This window comes from Phragmites australis, chromosome 19, assembly GCF_958298935.1.
Source record: "Phragmites australis chromosome 19, lpPhrAust1.1, whole genome shotgun sequence".
Lineage (NCBI taxonomy): Eukaryota > Viridiplantae > Streptophyta > Magnoliopsida > Poales > Poaceae > Phragmites > Phragmites australis.
Window position 1 is genome coordinate 25,962,004 of NC_084939.1, and position 22,305 is coordinate 25,984,308.

The 22,305-nt window shown below is 44.3% G+C and overlaps 1 protein-coding gene and 1 pseudogene across 1 annotated transcript; one reads left to right on the forward strand and one right to left on the reverse strand.

Annotated features, from left to right (window-relative positions):
- Positions 1 to 272: 272 nt before the first annotated feature.
- On the reverse strand, positions 273 to 4,244 carry LOC133900506 (xylan O-acetyltransferase 3-like). Its single transcript, XM_062341663.1, has 4 exons — positions 3,615 to 4,244; positions 3,080 to 3,451; positions 2,811 to 2,966; positions 273 to 985 (listed from the first exon to the last, which is right to left on the reverse strand). The coding sequence occupies exons 1-4, from the start codon at positions 4,082 to 4,084 to the stop codon at positions 592 to 594; spliced, it is 1,392 nt and encodes a 463-aa protein (XP_062197647.1). The 5' UTR covers positions 4,085 to 4,244; the 3' UTR covers positions 273 to 591.
- Positions 4,245 to 14,267: 10,023 nt separating this feature from the next.
- On the forward strand, positions 14,268 to 15,743 carry LOC133900316 (monothiol glutaredoxin-S12, chloroplastic-like; annotated as a pseudogene).
- Positions 15,744 to 22,305: the final 6,562 nt, after the last annotated feature.

Consider the following 22,305-nt stretch of genomic DNA (forward strand, 5'->3'; position numbering starts at 1 on the left):
GAAGAGAAGTCAATACTACATCGGGACAGTATATATAGATGACGGTGCATAGCAAAACGCAAAATGAAAAACACCTCACTGATGGGCATCGGCACGTGTGACAGCATCTTCAATTTTGTAAGATGAAATGAATGGTAAAAATCCACTCAGTACTCGCATTAGATACCTCTACAACCATGACTTTTAGCAGATAAATTACATGATTCTCCTTCTGTCCCGTATACATGAACGGGGAAAGAAAAGAGAGAATGATTCCACGACACCGTTGCACCTGCAGTTAAGCCTGAGATTTCTTTTTTAGAAGCTTTAAGAAGCACTATCCACCTTTTGTATCATCCAGCAGGCAGGTTATATATAACTAATTTCTGTCTGGAAACTATTTTCAGAGTGCAACTGTCTACCAGAGTGCTGGTTGCTCAATTGCCTAACTCAGAACTAATTTACAATTCAATCGAACGATCTTACATGCCATCCGTATACAGCCCTTTCAATTCCTTTTCTCTAGCCTTTACTCAATCTACCCAAAAAGAAAAGAAAAAAATGAATAGTGATACATTTCATATGTCGGGGTAAAAACCGAACCCCTGTTTCTCATTGGGGAGGAAGAGGCAGAGAGGGAGGAGGGGAAGAATGCCAAGATTTCAAAAGGATCCTTGTATAAAGTATCTGGTTCCAGACGTCTGGCACGCCAGGAAGGCACCAATGGATGCAGTCGGCGAACTTGTCCGGGTCAGCCTTCTGCTTCCGCGTCAGCAGCTTACCTTGTCGGATGGAATACACCGACGTGTGGGCATCCTTCCTGTAATCTGACATCTTCGTGATGTCGATCAATGTGACCGGAACCCTCTTCATGGATCTGGACACCTTTGCTACCAGGTCGAACATCCGCATGTCATGGTAGAGGTCGAGGGGTTCAGTGTAGTTCATATATGGAAGCGTCTCCTTTGCGCATTTGATCCCGTTGGGGTTTCCCCATTTCTCTGGGCTGTTTTCACGGGAAACATCACAAAAAGGAAGCAAGTTTTAGCAAGAACCAACACAGAGAGAAATGCGTGCAATATCATGCTCCTTCACGGTTCAAAAGGCAACAGAAAATGAAAAAACGAAGCTGGTTTTATGCTGACATCATTTAACCACAATTGCTTTTAATTTTGTACCTTTTCTTTTTCAACTGGTACACGAGTAAATCAAAATAAAATCAACCAATATTCGAAGAAACGAATAGTTTATAAGAAATCACACTTAAATGATTTGCAAATCTACAGCAGTACAAGAAGTGTGAAAATAAACTCAACGTCCAATATGCAGCAAATGGTGCCTCTGCCTTTTCTAATGCCGTCTAGGACATGCCATGTGATGATGTGAAAGCATGCAGGGTCGGATTTGTAGAACATAAGTATTAGAGACACCACACTGATTTTGAACAATACTACTGCACAGGCTATGATGCAATAAAGACTCACAAGATGCCTACAATTTAGTCTGTTCCAGAGACACTCACTATAACAATAAGGTGGTTTTATGTCAATGCACAAGATTCCAAATCTGATAGAGCTTACCAACTAAATATATTAGCCATACGTAACATAGCACATATATGCTATTTAATTAGGCCATTTATCATGTATTAACAACATTATGGTTTTCCAAACTTCATAAACATCAGATTAATTAAGATAGCAACTGATTAGCCTCATTTTTGCTGACACACAAATGGGAGATATAAGTATGTAACATGAAGAGTTAAAATTCATTCTGACTAAGAGAGGCTATATATTGATTATATTCAGTAAAATGGGTGGATTCTGAGTATCAACATGAAAAAGGAGTATTTAACTCACTGCAGGGGACATATATATACTGCATCCACATTTAATTGGTGATGATAGCATTGACGATAAGTCAATGGCCACCTCTATTGATTTACTACTCCAACCACTATGATTCTGACTCAATTACAAATGGTAAAAAATTAACCGTGATCATAACTGGGCTCCTTTTTCTTTTCTAGAGGTTGTTTACTGGTCAAATCCTAGCTGACATGTTACTTGTGATGCAAAAAAGGGCACAGCGACCTCAGATCATCCCACACCACACCCCATCTGAAACAGGCCTCCTTTTATTGTTGTACCAACTGTTGCTTTTCTCTTCCTATTTTTCAGCTGGACCCTCATAGAAGTTTGTTGGGATCCTAGGACACTCTACCCCACCATTCCTAAATTTTAATTTTGGGCTACCATCGATGCATATTTCCGCATGCTTTCATTGCTTTTAGCTTAACATTTCGGACAGCATGTGAATAATACAATTGCAAACTCTGAAGAGTTAGTCTCACGCATGCTACGACACCAGCAGTCTATAATCCCATATCCACTGATTGCACACAGCCACACACTGGAGAGATACCCAAGATTTGCTAGTGGGAAACTGGAATTATACACTTGAATTTGACGTGCTTGTAGCAATGTTGACTATAAGGCACGTAAGTTAGACTTAGGCCTATTATTTTGTTCCCAGTGTGGGTCATGAGGTAACCTAACATCTGAGTTCCATCCATTGACCACATAGTTTGGTGGAGTGGACAATGACATTGCGCCCTGAAGACTAGACCAAGAGGAAGATTACTTCTCTAGAACGCAATTTGGGTTTAACAAACCACCTCAATCAAGCCTATGTATGGAGTCCTATTGGACCGACAGTGGTCCACAACATTCGAGGTTGAATTGCAAATCACTCCAGAAGGAAATAATCGAAAGGAATAACCATTGCTTGTGTGAGAAAAAAAAAAAAGAACCGCCACTTTTGGTCACCTGATGTGAAGAGGAGAAATTGTCATGAAGAACACTGACGTCCTCGCCGGATCAAGATTATTGTCCAGCCAGTCCGACCATGTCTTGAACACCTGGCCATACGCTTCGATCCTCGGGACCTCATCATGCTCCGACCAATACCTCGAATTCGGCCTCCTGCAAAGATTCAACATCCTCAGCATCCAATTGCAATGCTAGATAGTAGAAAGCTGGAGTGAAGCTAGAATGGGAATCCAGCGGAAAGGAAGCAGAGAGGCAGTGCAACTGACCTGACTTTCATGTCTGCGGTGTTCATCCACCAGATGTAGGTGTTGAAGATGAGGTAGTCGACGTCCCTCCAGTACCTGGCATGCCCCTCGATCCGCTCTGGCCTGATGATCCGGTGCTCGATGCTGTGGATCTTGGGGTTGTCGGAGTTGGACTCGACGAGGAAGGGCGCCCAGTAGAACTCGAGGGTGGCGCGGTACTCCTTGGCGTGGAAGATGGTGAGAGAGCCCCGCTTGACCACCTTCTTCCTGCCCTTGGACAAAATGGGCTGCACCAGGCACACCAGCGACTCCCACTGGTTCCGGTTCAGCGAATCCCCCACGAACATGAGCCGCTTCCCGCGCATCGCCTCCATGAATCTCCGAGCATCGAACCTGCACGCAGCATGTTCCAATCGAATCCCAAATTAGTACGACTAGATTGGCGAACAAAGATAGTATCTTTACGAAGTCAGCTTGCAATTAGGCAAGAAAGATGCAAGCTTTACGCCGGCAGCTCGCAGATCTGGAGTAGAATAGAAGGAAGGCGGGTAGTTACGTTGGCAGGGAGCAGTTGTTTGGCTGCCATTTCCAGTACTGCCATGTATCGTCGGGTCGGCCGTTGGCAAGGCAGGTGACCTGCGCGGTGAGGAAGGTGCACTCTTTCTCTCTGTAGGCGGGGAGGGAGGTGTTGTCGAAGACCCATCGGCCGCGGTAGAGGTCACAGGTGGGCGGGGGGAGCACCAAGGGAGGCAGCCCCGAGACGTTGTACAAGTCGGCGTCGGGGTAGAGGTAGTCGTCGATGGAGAGCTCGGCGATGGTGCGGACGTCCTCGCCGTACATGAAGAGAGCGAGGAGGAAGAAGGCGGCCACCAGGGTGGTGACCGGGGAGCGACGGGCCGCGGCGAGGAGGGAGCGCGCGGAGGAGGCCACGGAGTCGAGGAGGCCCGGCGGGTGGGACTGCTTGGCGGTGGTGGAAGGGGGCGGATCGGAGGGTGAAGTGGTGGAGGCGGGCGGTGGCTTGGCCATGGCGGCCGGAGACGCACAGCTGCTGTCTGTCGCTGGCTTCCTGCTGGAAGGGGGGATGAGTGGAGTTGGGGAGAGGGGTGGTGGTGGCGCCCAACCAAGCCCGAGTCCGCGGCGACGAACACGGCTTGTGATTTGTCGGCGTGTGGTGTGGGTTGGTGGTTATGCCTAACATACACGGCACTGCTCATCTGGAGTACGTACCAAAGTAAACACTTCCGAGTCAACGATCGAAATTATTATTCTGGAGTACAAACTACGATTCATCTCTCTATTGTTAGGCCATTTTCAACCGAATTTTATTGTGTTTCACGTTTTTTTTCCGGAAGGATTTTCGTTTTTTTATCGTTCCAACAGTTTTTTTTTCATGGTTCTTGTTACGAATGTATTCTCACCTCCATTCACTTCACATTAGAATTATCTCTTATTTTACTTTACGAATCCCCTCTAAGGGAAACTGTTGAAGATGAAGTGAAAATAAAGAGAATATAAATGGGAAGGAGAATAAAAAAGAAAATATAAAAAAAAATATGGTTAAAGATGATCTTATAGAACTTTGGTTTACCTCCGAATCTTCAAATGTTTTAACAGTTGCACTAGAATTCAACTGGACAGATTCACCTCCTCTGTTATTATAAAACTTATCTCTTGACGCATTGTTCGATCTTGTCGCTCCATCCCTCCCATGCCACCATCTTGTGCGTCGTTGCCCACTGTCCTCTCCTCGCTCACCGTCGGCCTTCCTCCTCCATGGTGGTCCTTTTCCCCGCACCTTCTTTTTCATTTCTAATAAGACATCTCTGTCCTACTCTTCTCCTTTATCTCGGTACTAACTAACCCATCTTCGATAAGCCGCAACTAACACCTCCCACCACCAAACCTCAACTACCACACTCGGCGCCACCCCTACCACCTCCCCCTCCGCTTGCCACCACCAATGGGCCAAGCTCCCTCCCCGTGCTTCTAACCTCGGAGCTCTCTCACCCAATCCTAAACTCTAATCTTGCGGGAGAAGATGACCTCCAGCCAGTAAGCACTAATCTTCACGCAACCGAGATACAGATGCAATGTTGCTCGTTGTTGTGAAGACCAAGCAAATTTTTTAAAATGGAGGATACGGTATTTGGATTAACTATCGTTATAAACTCCATGCAAACGCGGCTGCCTGCCAAACCAAACCTGGCAGTTGCCACGAGTGGATTACATAATTTATCAAAAAAAAATTATAAACACGTACGGATTGCTTCCAAGAGTTTAGTAGGTGTGTGTAAAACTACACAAAATCATCATTATTCATCACGTGCTTTGAGGAGTTGGTGTAATGGAAATGACAAGTACTAACAGTTGGTGTACTACTACTACTACTTTCTGGTACACACATTCTCTTGGAAGCAATCCGTACGTGTTTATTTCTCACAAAGAACCTTTTTACTTTTCCCCTCTTAATTTGTGAGGGCTCAAGAACCTTAAATTAGGAGTAATACATTAGTTAGCATTAGCAGAGTTGTTGCTCCTTTTGATCAAATAAAGTCATCGATCGCATGCAGGGACCGAATTAAGATTTTGACCTCGCATCATACATGACATGATCGATACTGTCGATTATTTTGTATCGTTTGTAGCAAGCAATATTGTCCAGAGAAAGACCAAGTTGTAGTAAAGCGACGATGGCAGCGTAGGCAATTCTTCGATTGGCAGCGAAAGAGATGTTTCTTCATCTATGCAGCAATTAAGGGCTCGTTTGGTAGAGCTTCAGATTCTTTCAGAAACGTTTCGGTTTCAGATTCTTTCTAAAAACTTCACGTTTTAGTGCGTTTGGCAGGGATTCTAAGAATCACCAAAGAATCTGAAACGTTTCTTGCAATCAAACGTCTGGATTCAGATTCTTAAAAAGGACATCAAAAATTCACATAGATAAATATGGTTCATAAAAAATAACAAAACTTTTTTTTGGATGAAGAACCATTCAAATGTGACCCATTTTATCTGGTTTAACTTGAAAAGGATTAAACGTTGGCCCGTTTCTCCAGCGGAACTGGCCTCAGGCCGTTTCTCACGTGCAGGCTAAAATCAGTGAAACGTTTCAGCCGTTTCTCACGAGAATCGCTTGCGCGTAACACCGTTTGGAACTGATTCTATCGATTCACGCAAGAAACTGAAACGTTTCAGCATGCCAAACGCGCCCTAAAATCAATAAAGATTAGCTAGAATTTGAATGTTTTCAGGAAAGAGAACACAGAAAGGGGCAGGTTGCTTGCAACAGCTGTAAGCTTACAAATTCAGCTATATATATTGCGTATGGATAATTGCAGGGAAAAACTCACAGCTTGAACAACTCCTTTTCCCCACTAAGTCAATTTTGAACCTTGCAGGCAACAGCTTGCCAAAACAGAAACAGAATTTGTACGTCAACTGAACTACCGATTACCTGTTGGAATTTAAGGCGCTTTTTCCTTCTAAATTTGAGTTTGAGGTGATGTCAAATTTGAATTTGAAGAAATTCCAAAGAAAGAAAAAAAAGAAGGGAGAGTTCCCGGCCTTCTGGTTGGTGGGCTACTTCAAGGCCCGAGAGGAGTAGCCCACTAGTTAATCGGTCAGGGGCTCTTATCCTTTCTGGGGCTGCTTTTTGAGACCAGAGGAGAGAGAGGGCGACAGCCGCCGCCACATGCCTGCTCTGCCATAGTCAGGCATGACTGGATCGAGCGATGGCGATTGCATGGTGGCGACATGCCCGCCAAGGATCTTGAGCTAGTTAAAGGCTCGTCTCTCTCTCTCTCTCCGGTAGTGCCTATGACACTGAATTGGCTAACCCTTGGGGTTGGCCCATCATGTTGTGCGCTGCCTTGGCCTGGCTCTGACGTGTCGTCTATGGTGCTATGTGTGCCACTATCGTGCATCGTGTGACCTGGTGGTGGTTGGTGGTGCTTCTGCCCATGCCTTCATGCGTGCTATAAAGGTTGGGGATGCACGGTCGACTTGGGCTCTAAGTGCTGGTCGCACGCGTGAGTAGTGTTTGTGTCCACAGTGACCTTGCGCGCGGCCTTGCTCGCTTCGTGGTGACTTTGTTCGTCTGCGCATTCTAATAACGATGGCCTCATGTCTGTCGTGTGGTCCATCATGTTCGACGATGTCCTCCTTGGCCCAGAGTTTGATTCTCTCAGTGTTGCAGCCTTCTCTGCTCCTCAGGTACCAACTGCAGTGTGCCCTAGAGTTGGCATTACGACATTGTATCTCCATGAATATTCAAGCTTGATCTCGATATAGAGAGGGGTGTCTTTGCTTTCTGGGACAATGCATCTGTGTGCCTTGCCTTCGGCTTCTTTGTTGGAAAGTAAGATTGTTCCTATTGCCTTTACTTTAAGCATGCAATTTTGCTATATCATGTGTCTGCTAATACTGTGTGCTGATATTGGGAAGAATTGTATGCTCTATGTTTGATGATGATAGCAAGCTAAGTGAGATTATTGTTGCAGTATATGACAAGCTCTAGGTCGTAGTTGTATGAATTTTAGTTAGCAATCTTGTTTTTCCTATCTGTCATAGTGAGCAAGTAATGCTGTTAAATTATATTCAATCATATTGGTTTAAATATCATTATTTGTTGATAGGTTAATTGCTTAGTAAATAAGGCATTGAACTGGTCGAACTCAATTTAGAACTTGTGCTTGAGACTGTCACACTGACCGGTGAGCTTAGTGTAGCATTGGATGGTTGTTAAATTGGTAACCCGCACTAAGAGCCTATTTAATTTAATACTTGATGATATATTTCGTGTGTTACTATACCATGCTAGGTTAATTTCGTGTGTTACATAGCTCATGGTGCACAAATTAAAAGTGAAGTTATGCAATCACATCCTGCAATAAGAACTGAAGAAGTTCATGCATAGGAAAAACAAAACAATCAAATTGGCAGACAGTAAACAAAATTCAAATACAAATTTGTTGTATGGAAAGGAACAATTCAAATGATTGACTCACGACTTACCCAAAATGGCCGAAAAGCACCAGCTTGCTGAAATTCCTCACTTGAGGCATATTGCAGTTCCACAGGAAGTTTATAGCACACTGGTGATGCATGAACCCAAGAAATGCATCACTAGGTCAATAAATGGCCCTGATTTTTTATTACAGTTATTATGCTTTCTTATGATATTTTTGGTACTATGGGTTGTGTATTGCTGGTGCAAAATGTTGAGGTTCTCTGGATATATGCAAGAAATTTTTGAATTGAAACCGGCAACTACAAATCAGAGAACTCATAAACAGCCGATGCACAAAAAATTACAAAACTACTGGTTGGTTGTAATCTAGCCGGTGCTCCTTCCATTATCAATACAAACTCTACGATCTGCAAGAATGCCAGAATGCAAACAAGAACCATGGATAAGATAGGAAGACCATAAGAAATAGCCTCGAGAAACATCTAAATCGTCTAATCCCTTATTGTTCTAATAATAATTCATCTACTCTCTACAGGGGTTTGCACCTAAAAAAACTAAGAACCACATCTGAAGACCACGAAAGCCATTGGTGGCGCACCAACAAAACCCCAATTCAAAGAAAATGAGTCATCATGATTCAAATGATTTTCACATCATATTCCTACTGCCCTGAGTTCATCCCTCAATCCTTGCTCTTTCGCTGATATGGAGGAACATAACAAAAGAAACACAGAACAGCTGGAGGGTGGCGCAGGACGGGAGAAGGGATGGTGCCAGCTAGGGTGGGGATGGTTGCAAAGACAGGGGGATGACTTGTCCCCATCATTGCAGATGCTAGATTTGATGAAGCTTGCAGCCGGGGATGACCTTGCTATTGATGGAGGCAGATGAATAACCAATGAATAGGGGTGAGGAGAGGGATGGGGTGACGCTGGTGTTTTCTCTTTTTTTCATGAGAGCAACAAACGGGAGCAGGAGTCACTAGTGGGGCGGCTGGATCTAGTTTTCTTAGTTTTTTTGGGTTTTTTCTAGTTTGTTATTAGGTGGGGTGGGTGGGGAAGGGGAGGTGGATTGACGCAGGAACCAACTCATGTTCTATATAGTAGAGATTTATATTTTTTACGGTTGAGGGTCGTTGCCGATATTTTGTCACGATTTATGCTCTGGGATGATGAAGATGATCGAGTGGGACGCGTAGTGGTCAGGGAATCTTGATCCCTTAGGGAGGGCATGTTCATCTCTCTGCATATGAATTGAGTGGGATTGCGACTTGATCCACCGTATCAATGGTGTTGTCACCCTTTGTGCCAGTCACCACCATCCTTCACTCCTACACATGCCGCAATGGGTTGCCCCCTCCCCTCCACCATCGCGCTTGGAGGGTAGCCGCCCTAGCCGAATTATGGTTGCTTATGTTCGGCCTAAACTAAAAACATATGTACTAACTTGAAAGGACTACAATCGTAAGTATACTAAATATAACAATATTTAACTTCAGTTGCCATAAGGAATTAAAATATCTCACAGGGATCCATAAAAACATCAACATAATAATAGAATACATAAAGTCATAATGAATGAGTTTGTAGAATTTATCAATCCCAAAGTAACAGCAATAATTTCGTCATGTGATTCTTGGCACCATTTCCCTTTTAAGTTTTTGCTTTGTTGGCTAACCCATTTTTCTTGCCCCTATTTGTAGTTTGTAAATGAAGAATCTTGGTGCCATTATCTTCAGGTATCGCTTCAGAGCATCCATGTCTGCAATGTTCATGTAAAAGAAAATGTCTTTAGCATCCCAAAAATAAGCATCCTTTATTGTCTTCTTTTGGTTGCTACAACATAAAACTTAACACGGGTAATGAATTGACTAGTTTTACCTTTTTAGAGTTTGAGTAGGATCATCCAATTCCTTCATAACATCTCCTTTACTAGCAATAATGATTTTCTGTAATAAACATGCATTAGACAAAGTTTTAAAAGAAATTATATACTTCCTCATTAGATTGTATGGCCGACACTTGATATTACCATATGTTTGCTAATAGGCTCCTGTAATCTTATTTCACCATATGAATAACCACAAAGCTTACAAACAAAACATATATAATGATTCTTAATGAGAATAACATTTGACACCCCATATCTTTTGCTTCTGGGGATGTAATAATATCAACAAATAACCTAAAAATGAGCAAACCAAGGCAAATTACTTAAACTTCTAGCTTAATACTTTGGTGAATCAAAACTCTTTCCTTCAAGTGACTGACCAAATCAATGAACAATTAGAGGTTGTCAGATCATTATAAAATGTTTTCAACAAATAAGTTTCACTTATGGAAGGATGGGTTATCATCATGGTGTCAAGTGTGTGTTTCCTTATGCATATGATGCCCACAAAATAATGAATTAGGTTTAGGTGACAAGTTTGGACACAATAACTTCCAAGTTTTCACAAATCTTGAGCATCCAAACCTACTTGAACTTCTACATGCCATCCCACGGCCTAAAACTACTACACGGTATTAAACTAAGTCTTGTTTCTTTCGTGGATAACTGGACATCATAAGGAAGTAGATTCCTCTATCGTCTACAATAAGCTACGATACTAGAACACATATTTTTCTCTTAGTCATAACAAAACAACAATGAGCCTAAGACTTTCAGGTGTGCTTCGGAAAGGTATGTGTTCACCATGAAACAAACAAATTATATAGGTCATCTTTTGCTTGATATAACAAGAGAAACTACGCTGAAGTCATTTGCGTGATAACATATTCCTTTGTAAGAAAATCCATTCAGATATTTGAAGTATTTCATGATTCCAAAAAAAAAAGCCCAATATCACCCATAGCCTAACTACAAACCAAAAAATTTAAAGCTCACATGCTTTCCTCTTCCCTTTCCATGCCTCACCAGTGCTGCAAAGGCAACCTATTGCCTAAGTACAACCAAAAGTTCAAAGCTCACATGCTTTCCTCTTCCTTTCCATACCTCACCAGTGTTGCAAAGGCAACCATGACACTTGCAGTAGGGTAACGATTTATAACACTATGCTAAAACCAAAAATGGTTTTTTTTTTCTCTCTATAGAAGCACATAACAAGCAATCAAATATCCAAGTAATGGCTGATTCTGCTATAGCTCTTAAAATACTATGCATGCCCAAATGTGCACATTTGAGCTAGAACATATTAAATTCACCTCTAAACATAATCAAATCGTCTGAGGCTACCACATCTTAATTAAGAAACTAAATCAACATCTACATTTCAATCGAAGCATGAATAAGTATGTGAACTTGAACAAAATAATTGATCTTAACACCTTATCTGATGATTATTTTTCCTAACAGAGAGGCATGCTACATTTCCATTACTTTCAAACTTTCTACAAATCAACCCATCAAGTAGCTTGAGCTAAATCTTGTAAATCCAAGGAGATGTAAATTAAATAGTTGAAGTACTAGAGAGTTTGATATGCAATCACCTGCAATTTAGCCCCCTTCTCCTTATCTTTGTCTCTCTGCAGCTTGGGGACAAGACCACACCTCCTCTTGCCCTTTGAAAGGAGATTCTCATGTTCAGACACCACTGAAGGCTTCTTGTTGCGGACCCTCCAGACATCGCCCCCACAGAGGATTAGCTTGGTTGCCTTCCAACCATTGGTGCTGGTGTCGATGACAGTGACATCGATCTTGCTATATCTCTCTCCATTGTCATTGACGATGTGCTTTGCCCAACGACGCTTCTTGGAGCCATTGGTATTCGTGTCCTTCTTGTCTTTTGGGGGTAGAGGGGGAGTGGGAGGTATCAACTGGTTGTCGGTTCTCAGGAGGGCTCGGGATTGCTTACGGAAGGCCTTTAGGGGTAGGTTGTCCAGAAGAGTGGAGGACGGGGTCACAAAGACTTCAGAGATCTTGGTGGTGAGCTGTGGTTGCAATTGAGGGGAATTGTTAGATCTAGGGTTTGGTTGGGGAGGATTGTGCAATGGTTTCTTTTTCTGCTGTTGTTGCTTGGGCTTAGGGACCTTGGGAGGCAACTTTTGAGCCACGATGAGGGCATTGGTGTGGCAATCGGAGAAAGAAGACGGAGGAGTTAGGGGCAGGGAAGGCTGGGGTTGGCCACCGTAGAGGATGTCGTCGATGTGGAGGTGGGATGGGAAGGAGATGCCCTTTTTGGAGTGCAACCTATTCAGCCATGATGGCGTGCTGCTAGCGGCGGCGACGGCCGCGCCGAGCAACGATTGGCAACACGGCATTGCCTCCCTCTCTAACCGGCTAGAACAATGGTGGTATTGGGATGACTAAAGAGGACGAAAAGGGAGGAGACGCCGTCTCTCAAATAAATAAATATAGAAGGACATGTATTTGACCCCATTAATTTTCCTGCTTAACTTGGACCACTCCATAAACATGCAGAACGTTTTCACACATCAAAACATGTCTACCATGATGGTACGACAGGTGTATTGAGCGTAACACATCCGTTAGTACCGCTCATCAGGCTCTAGGTGTTAGAATGATAAAGGAAATATAGGTTGTATTCGGGAGAAAAATGGAAATTCAGCGAAAGTCTAGCAATAATATGTTCTGTAAGAAGGCACTCACCGTAAGGATGACACATGGGCTGATATGTCATTAAGATGTTGGTGATATATTGTTAAAATGCGAAGTTACTCGATGATGTACATAATTAACTCAAACTTATATGTCTTGCCTTTTTAAAGCCAACTATAAAAGCATTCAGAGCAAAGCGAATCTAGCTTTTGCAGAGAAGAACATCAAAGTATTCTTGTGCAGAATCAACTCCTGAGGTTCGTACCGGCGGAATTGCAACCCATTGATTGATGCACAACTTCCTGTGTTAATAACAGAACTGATCGGATCCACTCTTCTTCTTTTTTTTATTCAGATATAGTTATGAGTTGTAATAGAGCGCAGAGGATGCCTCCAACTCCATCCATGTAGCTTGTGAAGCAATGAGCACTACCTGACGATGGGAAGGACTGTACACTTACGAAAGCTGTTAAGCACGCTGATGGGCGCAGGCTGCTTTTATGCATCGCTCCGTCCACAATGAGTACTAATGCACAAAGTAGGAACAAGGTTGTGGTCGTATATATGAACTGTAGATGCAGCTCCAAAAAGTCGATCGGCACTTTTGCACGGAAGCTAGCTTCTAACGCTCTTGCAACAAATGCAAATAAGAAGGGCAGACATCTTGTAGAAGATGACACATGCCTGATCTGAGGTAATGGGAGGGGATAGCTAGATGGCCGGCTGTCGGTGGCGTCAGCACGGCAATCATTGGTGTGTAGATTGGAGCCTTGATCATGCACAGGTCACAGGGCTCCAGCCTAGGCGACAGCCACCGTATGCTTCTTGGGCCAACGGTGGTGGCGAGAACGCTGACGAAGACAGCTGATGAAGGACGAAGCTAGAGCCATCCGAGTAAAACCACTACTACTTGTAAACTAGATATACTCCATTCTAATACTGTACTGACTGCTGACTCTTTTTTTTTTTTTACTGGAAGTCGTCGATTTCATTAACCACGATACATGGTAAGATCACCGGCGACCACATCGGTTACAAAAGTTGAGAAATGATCACGCCACACATCGGCATCTCACTCACCATACATGCCAACAGCAACTAACACATGCGCTGCATTGTTAGCGCTGGCTGCTGTCTCTTGAGTACGGTACAATTGGCATATTGCGTTCGACATATCTGGTTCTCGCGGTCCTCAGTCTGTTTTACGGACGGTTACATCAGAATATATTCTGTATATAGGAGGAATAATGCTTGAGCCGTCAGTCTGATAGGAAATGATATGGGCCGAAATTCATATTCATTGGAAGAAGACATGCGTAATTGCCATCCATCCATCCATCCATTCACATAGTCTTTCCCTCTCCCACTCAGTAGTGAGCGATTCGAATTCCGGTCCTAGCATTTCCAAGGAAGTTTGAGTCAGGATTACATCTAGCTTCGTTTCCTGGAGACAGAGTAGCGACACGCGATTAGAGTTTACTGTTTCACGAACAGCCAAACGATTTTGGAGCACTAACGCGCAACCAACCTTTGCTGCATTTTTTGAATTTTGATGATGCACACGTCCACGACATTGCATCGCGAGCTGCACATACGGTTGTTGGGATCAGATTCGTCTTCTAATGCATCTCCGATTCTTTCGCGCCATGCATGACGGCGCAGCCAGTATCTGACCGATCGGGGGCCATGGACAGAGAAATTTCAGCAAGTCCCAAAGAAGAAGGGCACCCAATTTGCCACGCGAAAAGAAGCAGATCAGACTTTCCGTCCGGATCGTATGAACGCCGGGGCATACAAGACACTAGAGCTCGCCGGAGCGCGACGGCAAGGTCGGCGAAGCAGTGCGCGTGGGATGATGAGATTAGAGCTCGCCGGAAGCACTCATCGGTTCACTTCAGAAATGCTTCCCTAGTACAGTCTTAATCAACATAGTACGTACAGTTCCAATTTGCCCACATCGATCGCAGCATAGTACAGTTCCAATATGAACTTCCAACAAGCCTAACGAAATAAGTTGTTGAGAATTGCAAGAATGATTGAATAAAAGGGGCAAAGTTGCAAAGAAATTAACCTGCAGGCCAGCACCAGGTCCAGGCGGGCTTCCTCGCGGCCAGGAAGCACGGCGAGCCGGCGAGCGAGCACACTCCAAGGAAAGAGTAATGCTTATCAAGCTTGAGTACGTTCTGACGTTTTTCGCTGGCCATAAGGGAAAAAGAAAAGACTTTTGATACTGGGGAAAATTCTATAGGCTTACCTTATATCCAAAACTTGATCTTGGGTACCATAGAGGGAATCATGAATCCAAATATGTCTTCATATGATGTTTAATGCCAAAAGTGCTACTGAAATATCATGGTTTCAGGTTTGTGCTCCTCCTTGTCCCATTTAGTCGGTTCTGTGAAATTAAATTCCCCAAAATAGGCCTTCTGAATATTTCACTGGCTCTCCTGGGGCGTTAAAATTTAAACACACTTGATTCAGTATCAACTCGTATGCTGCATTGCTTTTGTATTTACCGGCATGATGAACAGCACAAACAAAATTCTGTATAAGATAAATCTGTCAACAAGGCAAAATAATTTCCACTTCTCACATCTGATTTTGTTTAGTACTTGAATATCTGATTGCACTGACATAGTGACATCCTACAGGTTGCAGTCACAGATGAGGAGACACCGGATCGAACTGTCCTTACTAATGCCTGGAAATCATGGATCGAAGAACATATAGATGCCACTGGTAAGGCACCACCAGGGAATGCTGCAGGAAACACCACTTGGGTTGGTGCCCCATAGAGGCCTCCAGACTTGCGGTTGACGCCTGGTCGCCATGTTCAGCTGACTGTCCAACTAGAACAGCTGATAGATCGGTTGGTGAAGGAGAACAAAGTGGTAACCTTCATCAAGGCATCTAGGAGTGCTCCCTAGTGTGGATTCTCGCAAAGGGTGGTGGGAATCTTAGAAGCACATGGAGTGGATTTTGTAACTGTTGATGTGCTTGATGAGGAACACAACCATGCATGGGCTAAGAGAGACCCTGAAGACGTACAGCAGCAGGCTGACGTTTCCACAGATTTTCGTTGGAGGAGAGCTTGTGGGAGGCTGCGACATTATTTCATCCATGGCTGAAAAGGGGGGGTTTGCTCTCCTATTTCAGAAATAGTGCTAACGTGTTGGAAGTTTAAGTATGGTCTCCAGCCATTTTTACAGTTTTACCTGAGAACTTTAGACTTATCTCTTACCATACTGTCCATTTTTGTAATCATACTTAGGTGGTTGCAAGGAAAAATTATTTTGCCTAAGATAATGGTCACTTGGATTTTCATGGGGCTGCAGTCCTACTGATGTGATATATCATATATCTGGTTATTTTTCTGAGAGGAGGCCTAGAGTTGGAGGTTCTTTGTATTTCTGCCATTGCTTCAGACCTTGTTCTTGAATAAGTTGTAGCTTCATGTCAAACAATATGCTGTATAGATCAGTGGCAGATTAATGTGAAACTGGTTTTGGTACAATAATGTTTTTTAGTAGAGAAACTGGACTGTAAGATGAAACTGGGAAAGGTGAAGTTGTGGTTTTTGGACAGGCTGCAGAACCACAACGCAAAATGTCAAATGACTGAAATTATTTTATTGTCTCAGCAAGTTACCTGTTATTATGATTTAAATGACTGCATTCTTCAATATCAAACAAAAAATGAAATGAGCCGTCAATATTTATGCTTACTTGAAGTTGTAGGTTTTTTTTTTTTTTTTTTTTTTTTGCAAGGTGGCCAAAGTGCTTGGATTGTTTTGTATGGATTTTAGGATCTATTCAGTTTTCTGATTTAGAACTTCAGCTGTTCAAACTATGAATGGAAGGAAAGAAACTGGAGGTATCCTGTTCTAATTTGTAGGTTGCATCGATTGTTGTATGACTCTAGCAGAAAAGTTTGGCAGCTAAAGGAGCTCAGTTTTGTTCCCAATTTATCTGAACTATCGCTCACTTAACAGTGAAGGGCACGTCGGTCGTTGGAATTTTCAGGAAAGTGCCTGCTGGATTCAAGAAACCTGCTCCCTGCCTCCAGGTAAGAAGTGACTCGAGACATCCACCCTTGATTCAGTTTTCTGAGTCCCCTTGCCTGAACTCAGGATCTGAATTGCATGCCTTACTAGGTGTTTCATCGTTTGCAGTTTCAGTGACGTTGCGGGCACCACAACGCAGATCACGATGATTCATATCTTGGACATGAATTCTTTTGTGCCATTAGGCCACTCCAGCAGAATCTGCAAATCCAATGGTACAGTATTTTTTGGGACTACTGTAGCGCTAGCCTGTATTTTTGCAAGATACTGTAGCAGCGCGCAACACTGCATCAATACTCTGTACGAAGTGAGGGAAACACTGCAGCACACTGTAGGAGTACTGTGGTAGTACTGTTTATAAAAGCTGACAGTGGGCAGAAGGGAAAAAAATAGTAGAATGAATGGAATATGGTAGCTGTTGGAGATGAAAAAAATAAAGGATGTTGTAATAGTGATAGGGGATGCTGTAATAGTATTTTTGAGGATGAAAATTTGAGGTAGCTACTGGAGATAGTCTTACTGTAGCGCAATGTCATGAGTATGATGCGGATGAAAAAAGAAGAGTCTGCCGGATCTGTAGTCATCTGAAAGCGTACGGTGACTTGAATGACATGTTACGACATATCACGATAGTGCATGCGTGAGAAGCAGGGACATAATAGCAGTCCTTAGGCCATCTTCAACAGATACTCTAAAAATTCGTCCCCTATAACACTATTATAGCATTCCCTAACACTATTACAACACTCTATATTTTTTCTATCTCCAACAGCTACCCTATTTCCTACCTTCCATTACTCTCCTTCTCCCCATCCACACGTCAGTTTCTAGGAACAGTAATACAGAGGTCGGTTTCCATCGGCAAGTTTCCCGATTGATGCTGGATCCTGCAACCCTGTAGCACTGAGAAAATCAATGTTGCAGCTTCCGTTAGAGAAGGATGCGGCATAGTCTAGCGCCAAACGTCGCTGTCAACAGGGAAGTAGCCGGTTTTACCGCTACCGTTGGAGACGGCCTTAGGCTATCTCCAACAGAGGAGGCAATTCACTGTGCTGATCACTTTCTCCATCCCTGTAGCGTTTTTGCCGACCACTTTTGCCGATCGGAACTCTCCAATAGAGTCCACATCTAGTGCTACAGGAATACTGATGGATGCCGACACCGACAACTTTGCCGAAGGAAAAACGATTCTACATTACTGTAGCTGCATATGACTATGGGCCCGAAGAGAGATGTAAAGTAATGGTAGGTAGAAAATAGAGTAGCTGTTGGAGATGAAAAAAAAGAGATACTGTAATAATATGAGAGGATGTTATAATAATATTATAGGGGATAGATTTTTAAGTATATGTTGAAGATACCTTTACTGAATGTCTTGTGCTATTGCACTACACTGGTGGGGTGTGGTCGGATTTGGGGTCTTTGTGCGGATCCAGATGTGCTGGTCCAATCCTAGAAAGTCTCTGATCCTTAAATTTCTTTCTGAATATTGGTAACACTAGTTGAATCGATATCATGCCGTCTGTCTTACAACAATTGACTTTTGAGATTGTGTAACTTGTGCACCTTATATTAACTCTGCTGTTAGTTGGATCCCATTGCACGGATATGATAGCACGACCTCATTTTGCTGGTACTTCATTTTTCCTTCTGTAGGAAAAACGTGAAAAATAAGCCAACTACTACACATACATTTCTTGATATTGAACCTTGCGTAGTTGTCCATTGCTTGTTTTCTAGTATAAAGCAGCATCTGGAAGTTGTGACCTGCTTCTTTTAGCAACTTTGCGAGGAATTTTTATGAAATAATATTATTTTATTAAAAAAATCGTAAAAATATAATTGAAAATGGGAAAAATGCAGTTATAATTGGTAGTTGGTACTCCAATTGCCGACTAGTCTCTTGTTGGTAATTGGATAGCCTATAGGCATTCAGTGCGCCAACAAGTAACTTCCCAAGAACCTATCAGCATACCAATTGCCGATAGATCTTGTGTGCCGTAGATGATTTTATAAAAAAACCATAACTTTTTCATCTGATATCAGATAGAGACGATCTTTATATAAAATTGTATTTATAGATCTAAAATTTCTAGTCACTTTTTAGATATTTGAAGATTCAAATGAAATAATATTCAATTAAAAAGTTGCAAATATCATCAATAGGTATAATTTTCATATAAAGATTATCTCTATCCGAGATCAAATGAAAAAATTATGATTTTTTTTTCTTTGAATAGCATCCAGAAAAGATTGAGGATAGTCAGATAGGTATTGGCATACCAAGGAGAGGAAGATGAAGAATCCACCACGAAAGTAGTAGAATGATTTAACTATGGATGGATTGATGGTAGGTGGTGAATCCCACCAATGGCGTCCAAGAATAAGTTCCATATATCCATAGACTTTTATTGCATTTTGTTTGTTTGGATCCTTTCACTAATTAGTTGTTTCTTGTGCTTGTTAGGCATCTCCATAAGATAAATCTCCCTTTGATTAGGACTTTCATTCATGTGAGCAGGGAACTCCCTCATATGGAAATGGGCTTTCCTGGTACACAGCGGCACTCTGTATGCAAACTAGCTAGCTTGTTCGAATGGGATGCTTTTTGTTTTTCTTATTTGCTTCATTATATAGTTGTCTGATGTGCAAATATACTAGCTAACTTTACTCTTGCTTGCTTCCTGTTGGGATCACCATTAAAGACCTCTGACGTCGCTTGGCCCTTGCGGTCCGGGCCTGAAGACCACTAGACTCCAGCCCCCTCTGGGACCCGGGCCTTCGGGGCGGTCCCGAAGGCCATGCCTCCGGACCCCTTAAGCCTTCAATCTTTTAGAAAGATCAATCAGGAGGGCGCCCGTAGGCCGCCCTCAGTGTGCAGCGAGGTAACCGGTATTTAATGTTGGTATAGGTGGTGACCACTTGACACGATGGTGCAAGTTGTGGCCACTTGACACGATAGTGCAAGTGGTGGTCGCCTGATACGCTGGTGCAGTGCAGCATCGGAATGGACGATCCGTCGCTAGAACAACTATCTTACCAGTCGTACGGATAATTTACTGGGCTATCCCGCTATCCGGTTGTACAATATAAGACATATAGCTCTACCTGTCTCCTATAAGCACATTTGTATATTTACACTCTGAATATCAGTATAAATACAGACTCTTGGCCATCAAGCCAAAGACAGAAAAAGGATTACTCAGACAACCTTAGTGTTCCCTCCTTCTCCGCCTCTCCTTCAAGCTTGAGCCATTCTTGTGATTTGGCTCTAGTCGCACTTTATTCATGAAAGACATTTTCTTTCGTCCACAGCGGTGCTATCCATGGGGAGAGAATAAGTGTAGAAGCAATAGGAGAGGTAGGATGCCACCAAATAAGAAGACTGCCAGGGCGACGGCCCAGGCAACCGATTCCCCGGCCACGCCATGTGAAGGTCCACGCGGCCGCCGCACCTAAACTCACGCTTCGCCAACGCCAGCCCCTCCATAGGCCAAAACGAGGACCCCGGGGCCAGCAGTGGTCTGGACACAACATGGTTGTGGTTGACACCAGGGACCCCGCCGGTCTGAGGGCCCTGCAACGGCAACAAGGTGCGGACCTCGGGGTACACTAGGGGGCTACGACTGAGGCCATAGCCGCACAAGCCACCGCGGTCGGGTAGCAGGCACACGTAGCGGATTTCCTGGCTCAATCGAAGGAGGTGTAGTTGACCCTGCGAGCGGCACAACCACCTATCCACACGGCTGTTGTAGCACCCGTAGCGGCCAACGCTGTGCCGGCCTAGGCTCCGGGGGCAACGAGGGCCTCATCATCAAGATGCATCGTCACCACGCGTCGTACGCGATCGACCAATAGGCAACAAAGCTTCAGGCCTGTCAACGCGAGGCCCCGTTCATCTACTCTGACTCTCCCCTTCAGGCATACCTACAGGTCGTACCCTTCCCAAACGGATTTCAGACCCCCAAGTTTCCTAAATCCAAAGGTGATTCATACTCGGAGGAGTTCACTCATGCACACGCCCTCTCCATCGAGGCCAATAGAGGTGGGCACGCCACCATGGCTAAGTGTTTTCCTCTCGCTTTAGAGCGGGTAGCCATCCGGTGGTTCTGGGCGCTTGAGCTCGAGTCCATCTATGCCTGGGCTCAACTCAGAGACTCCTACTGCAACAACTTTCAGGGTACGTTTGTCGAGCCGATAACCTCAAAGAGCATGTATGAAATTAAGCAACAGCCTGGTGAGACCCTCCGGTAGTATTTCTAGAGGTTCTCCCAAACCAAGGCCCAGGTAAAGGGCATTTCAGAATCATCAGTCATCGACGCTGCAACCCAAGGCCTGGCCTCCGGACCTCTCTTCGATCGGCTACATCAATGCCCGATGTGCTTGGTGAGCACCCTTAGATGCAAATTCGAGGAATAAACATGAGCAGAGGAAGAGTAGCTCCGCCAGGAGGTCGTGCTTCTCTCCACGGGCCCCAGCATCGAGCACGAGAAGTCAGCCTGATAAGCATGCTCCTCGCATGCCCCACCGCCTCCGTCAGCAAAAAGGGGCTCCAAGGAGGTCGAAGGCTTCAAGGTACGAAGGCCCCAACAGTGGCAACTGCATGTCATTCATAACATCGTTCAAGCCTAAGGGACTCCAAATCCGTCCCGTTCCAGGGGGCGCAACCGGGGACACTTCGGAGCCTTCCCAGAGCAGCAGCATGACCTGGGTTGACAGCCAGATGAGGGATACTTGTGCACTCTACATGGGGCAGGATGTTCCCACAACACCGAAGATTGTCGGACTCTCATTACATTTTGATAAGAATACCGTGAGAGGCAGGTAGCTCGAGCGGCAGGGGACAGGGCCGGTGACGAGCAATGCATGGGTTGTAGGCTGGCAGCAGGGCGCTAGATTGACCACCTGGCCTTACCAAACCATTCCCCGCTGGCTTTACCTCCGCTGCCCACGGTGTAGCACGTTGACGAGGGGGATCATGCTAGGCATGTAGTCCTCGTCATAATAGTAGGAGGACCTTCCGGTGGCTCCTCAAAGTGGCGACAACAAGAGTATGCACGGGGGGTCAACCACGTCGTGGCTACAAGCATTCATCACCAAATCCCCAGATGGGCCGAAGCCCCGGTAACTTTCACCCATGATGATGGGGTAAACTTCCCCCATACTGACGCGCTGGTCATCACCACCAACATCGTCGAGGTCGAAGTCCAGAGGGTGCTGGTCGATGGTGGAAGCTCTACGGATATCCTTTTCGTACATGCCTTCGACCAGCTCCACATTTCACAGAGCTGACTCTCCCTGGCCCGAAGGCCTCTTCAAGGATTCAATGGGGCTCCCCTTGATGCTCTGGTTCGAATAGAATTACTGGCCACCTTTGGTGAAGGCCCCACTATGCGGATCGAGATGATCACCTTCGACGTCGTATACATGCCTTACACCTACAACGTCATCCTAAGCTAGGGTACCCTTAACCAGTTCGGAGTAGTCACCCATCACAACTACCTCTGTGTGAAGATGCCTGGGCCCTCAGGGTTGATCTCCATCCACGGTGATCAACACCTGGCTAGGCGCATTGAATACGGGCACCTGGCCCCACTCAATAGCTACTACATCCACAACATTATTGAAGGCCCACTCGAAGACCCCCCTCTGGCGTGCCTC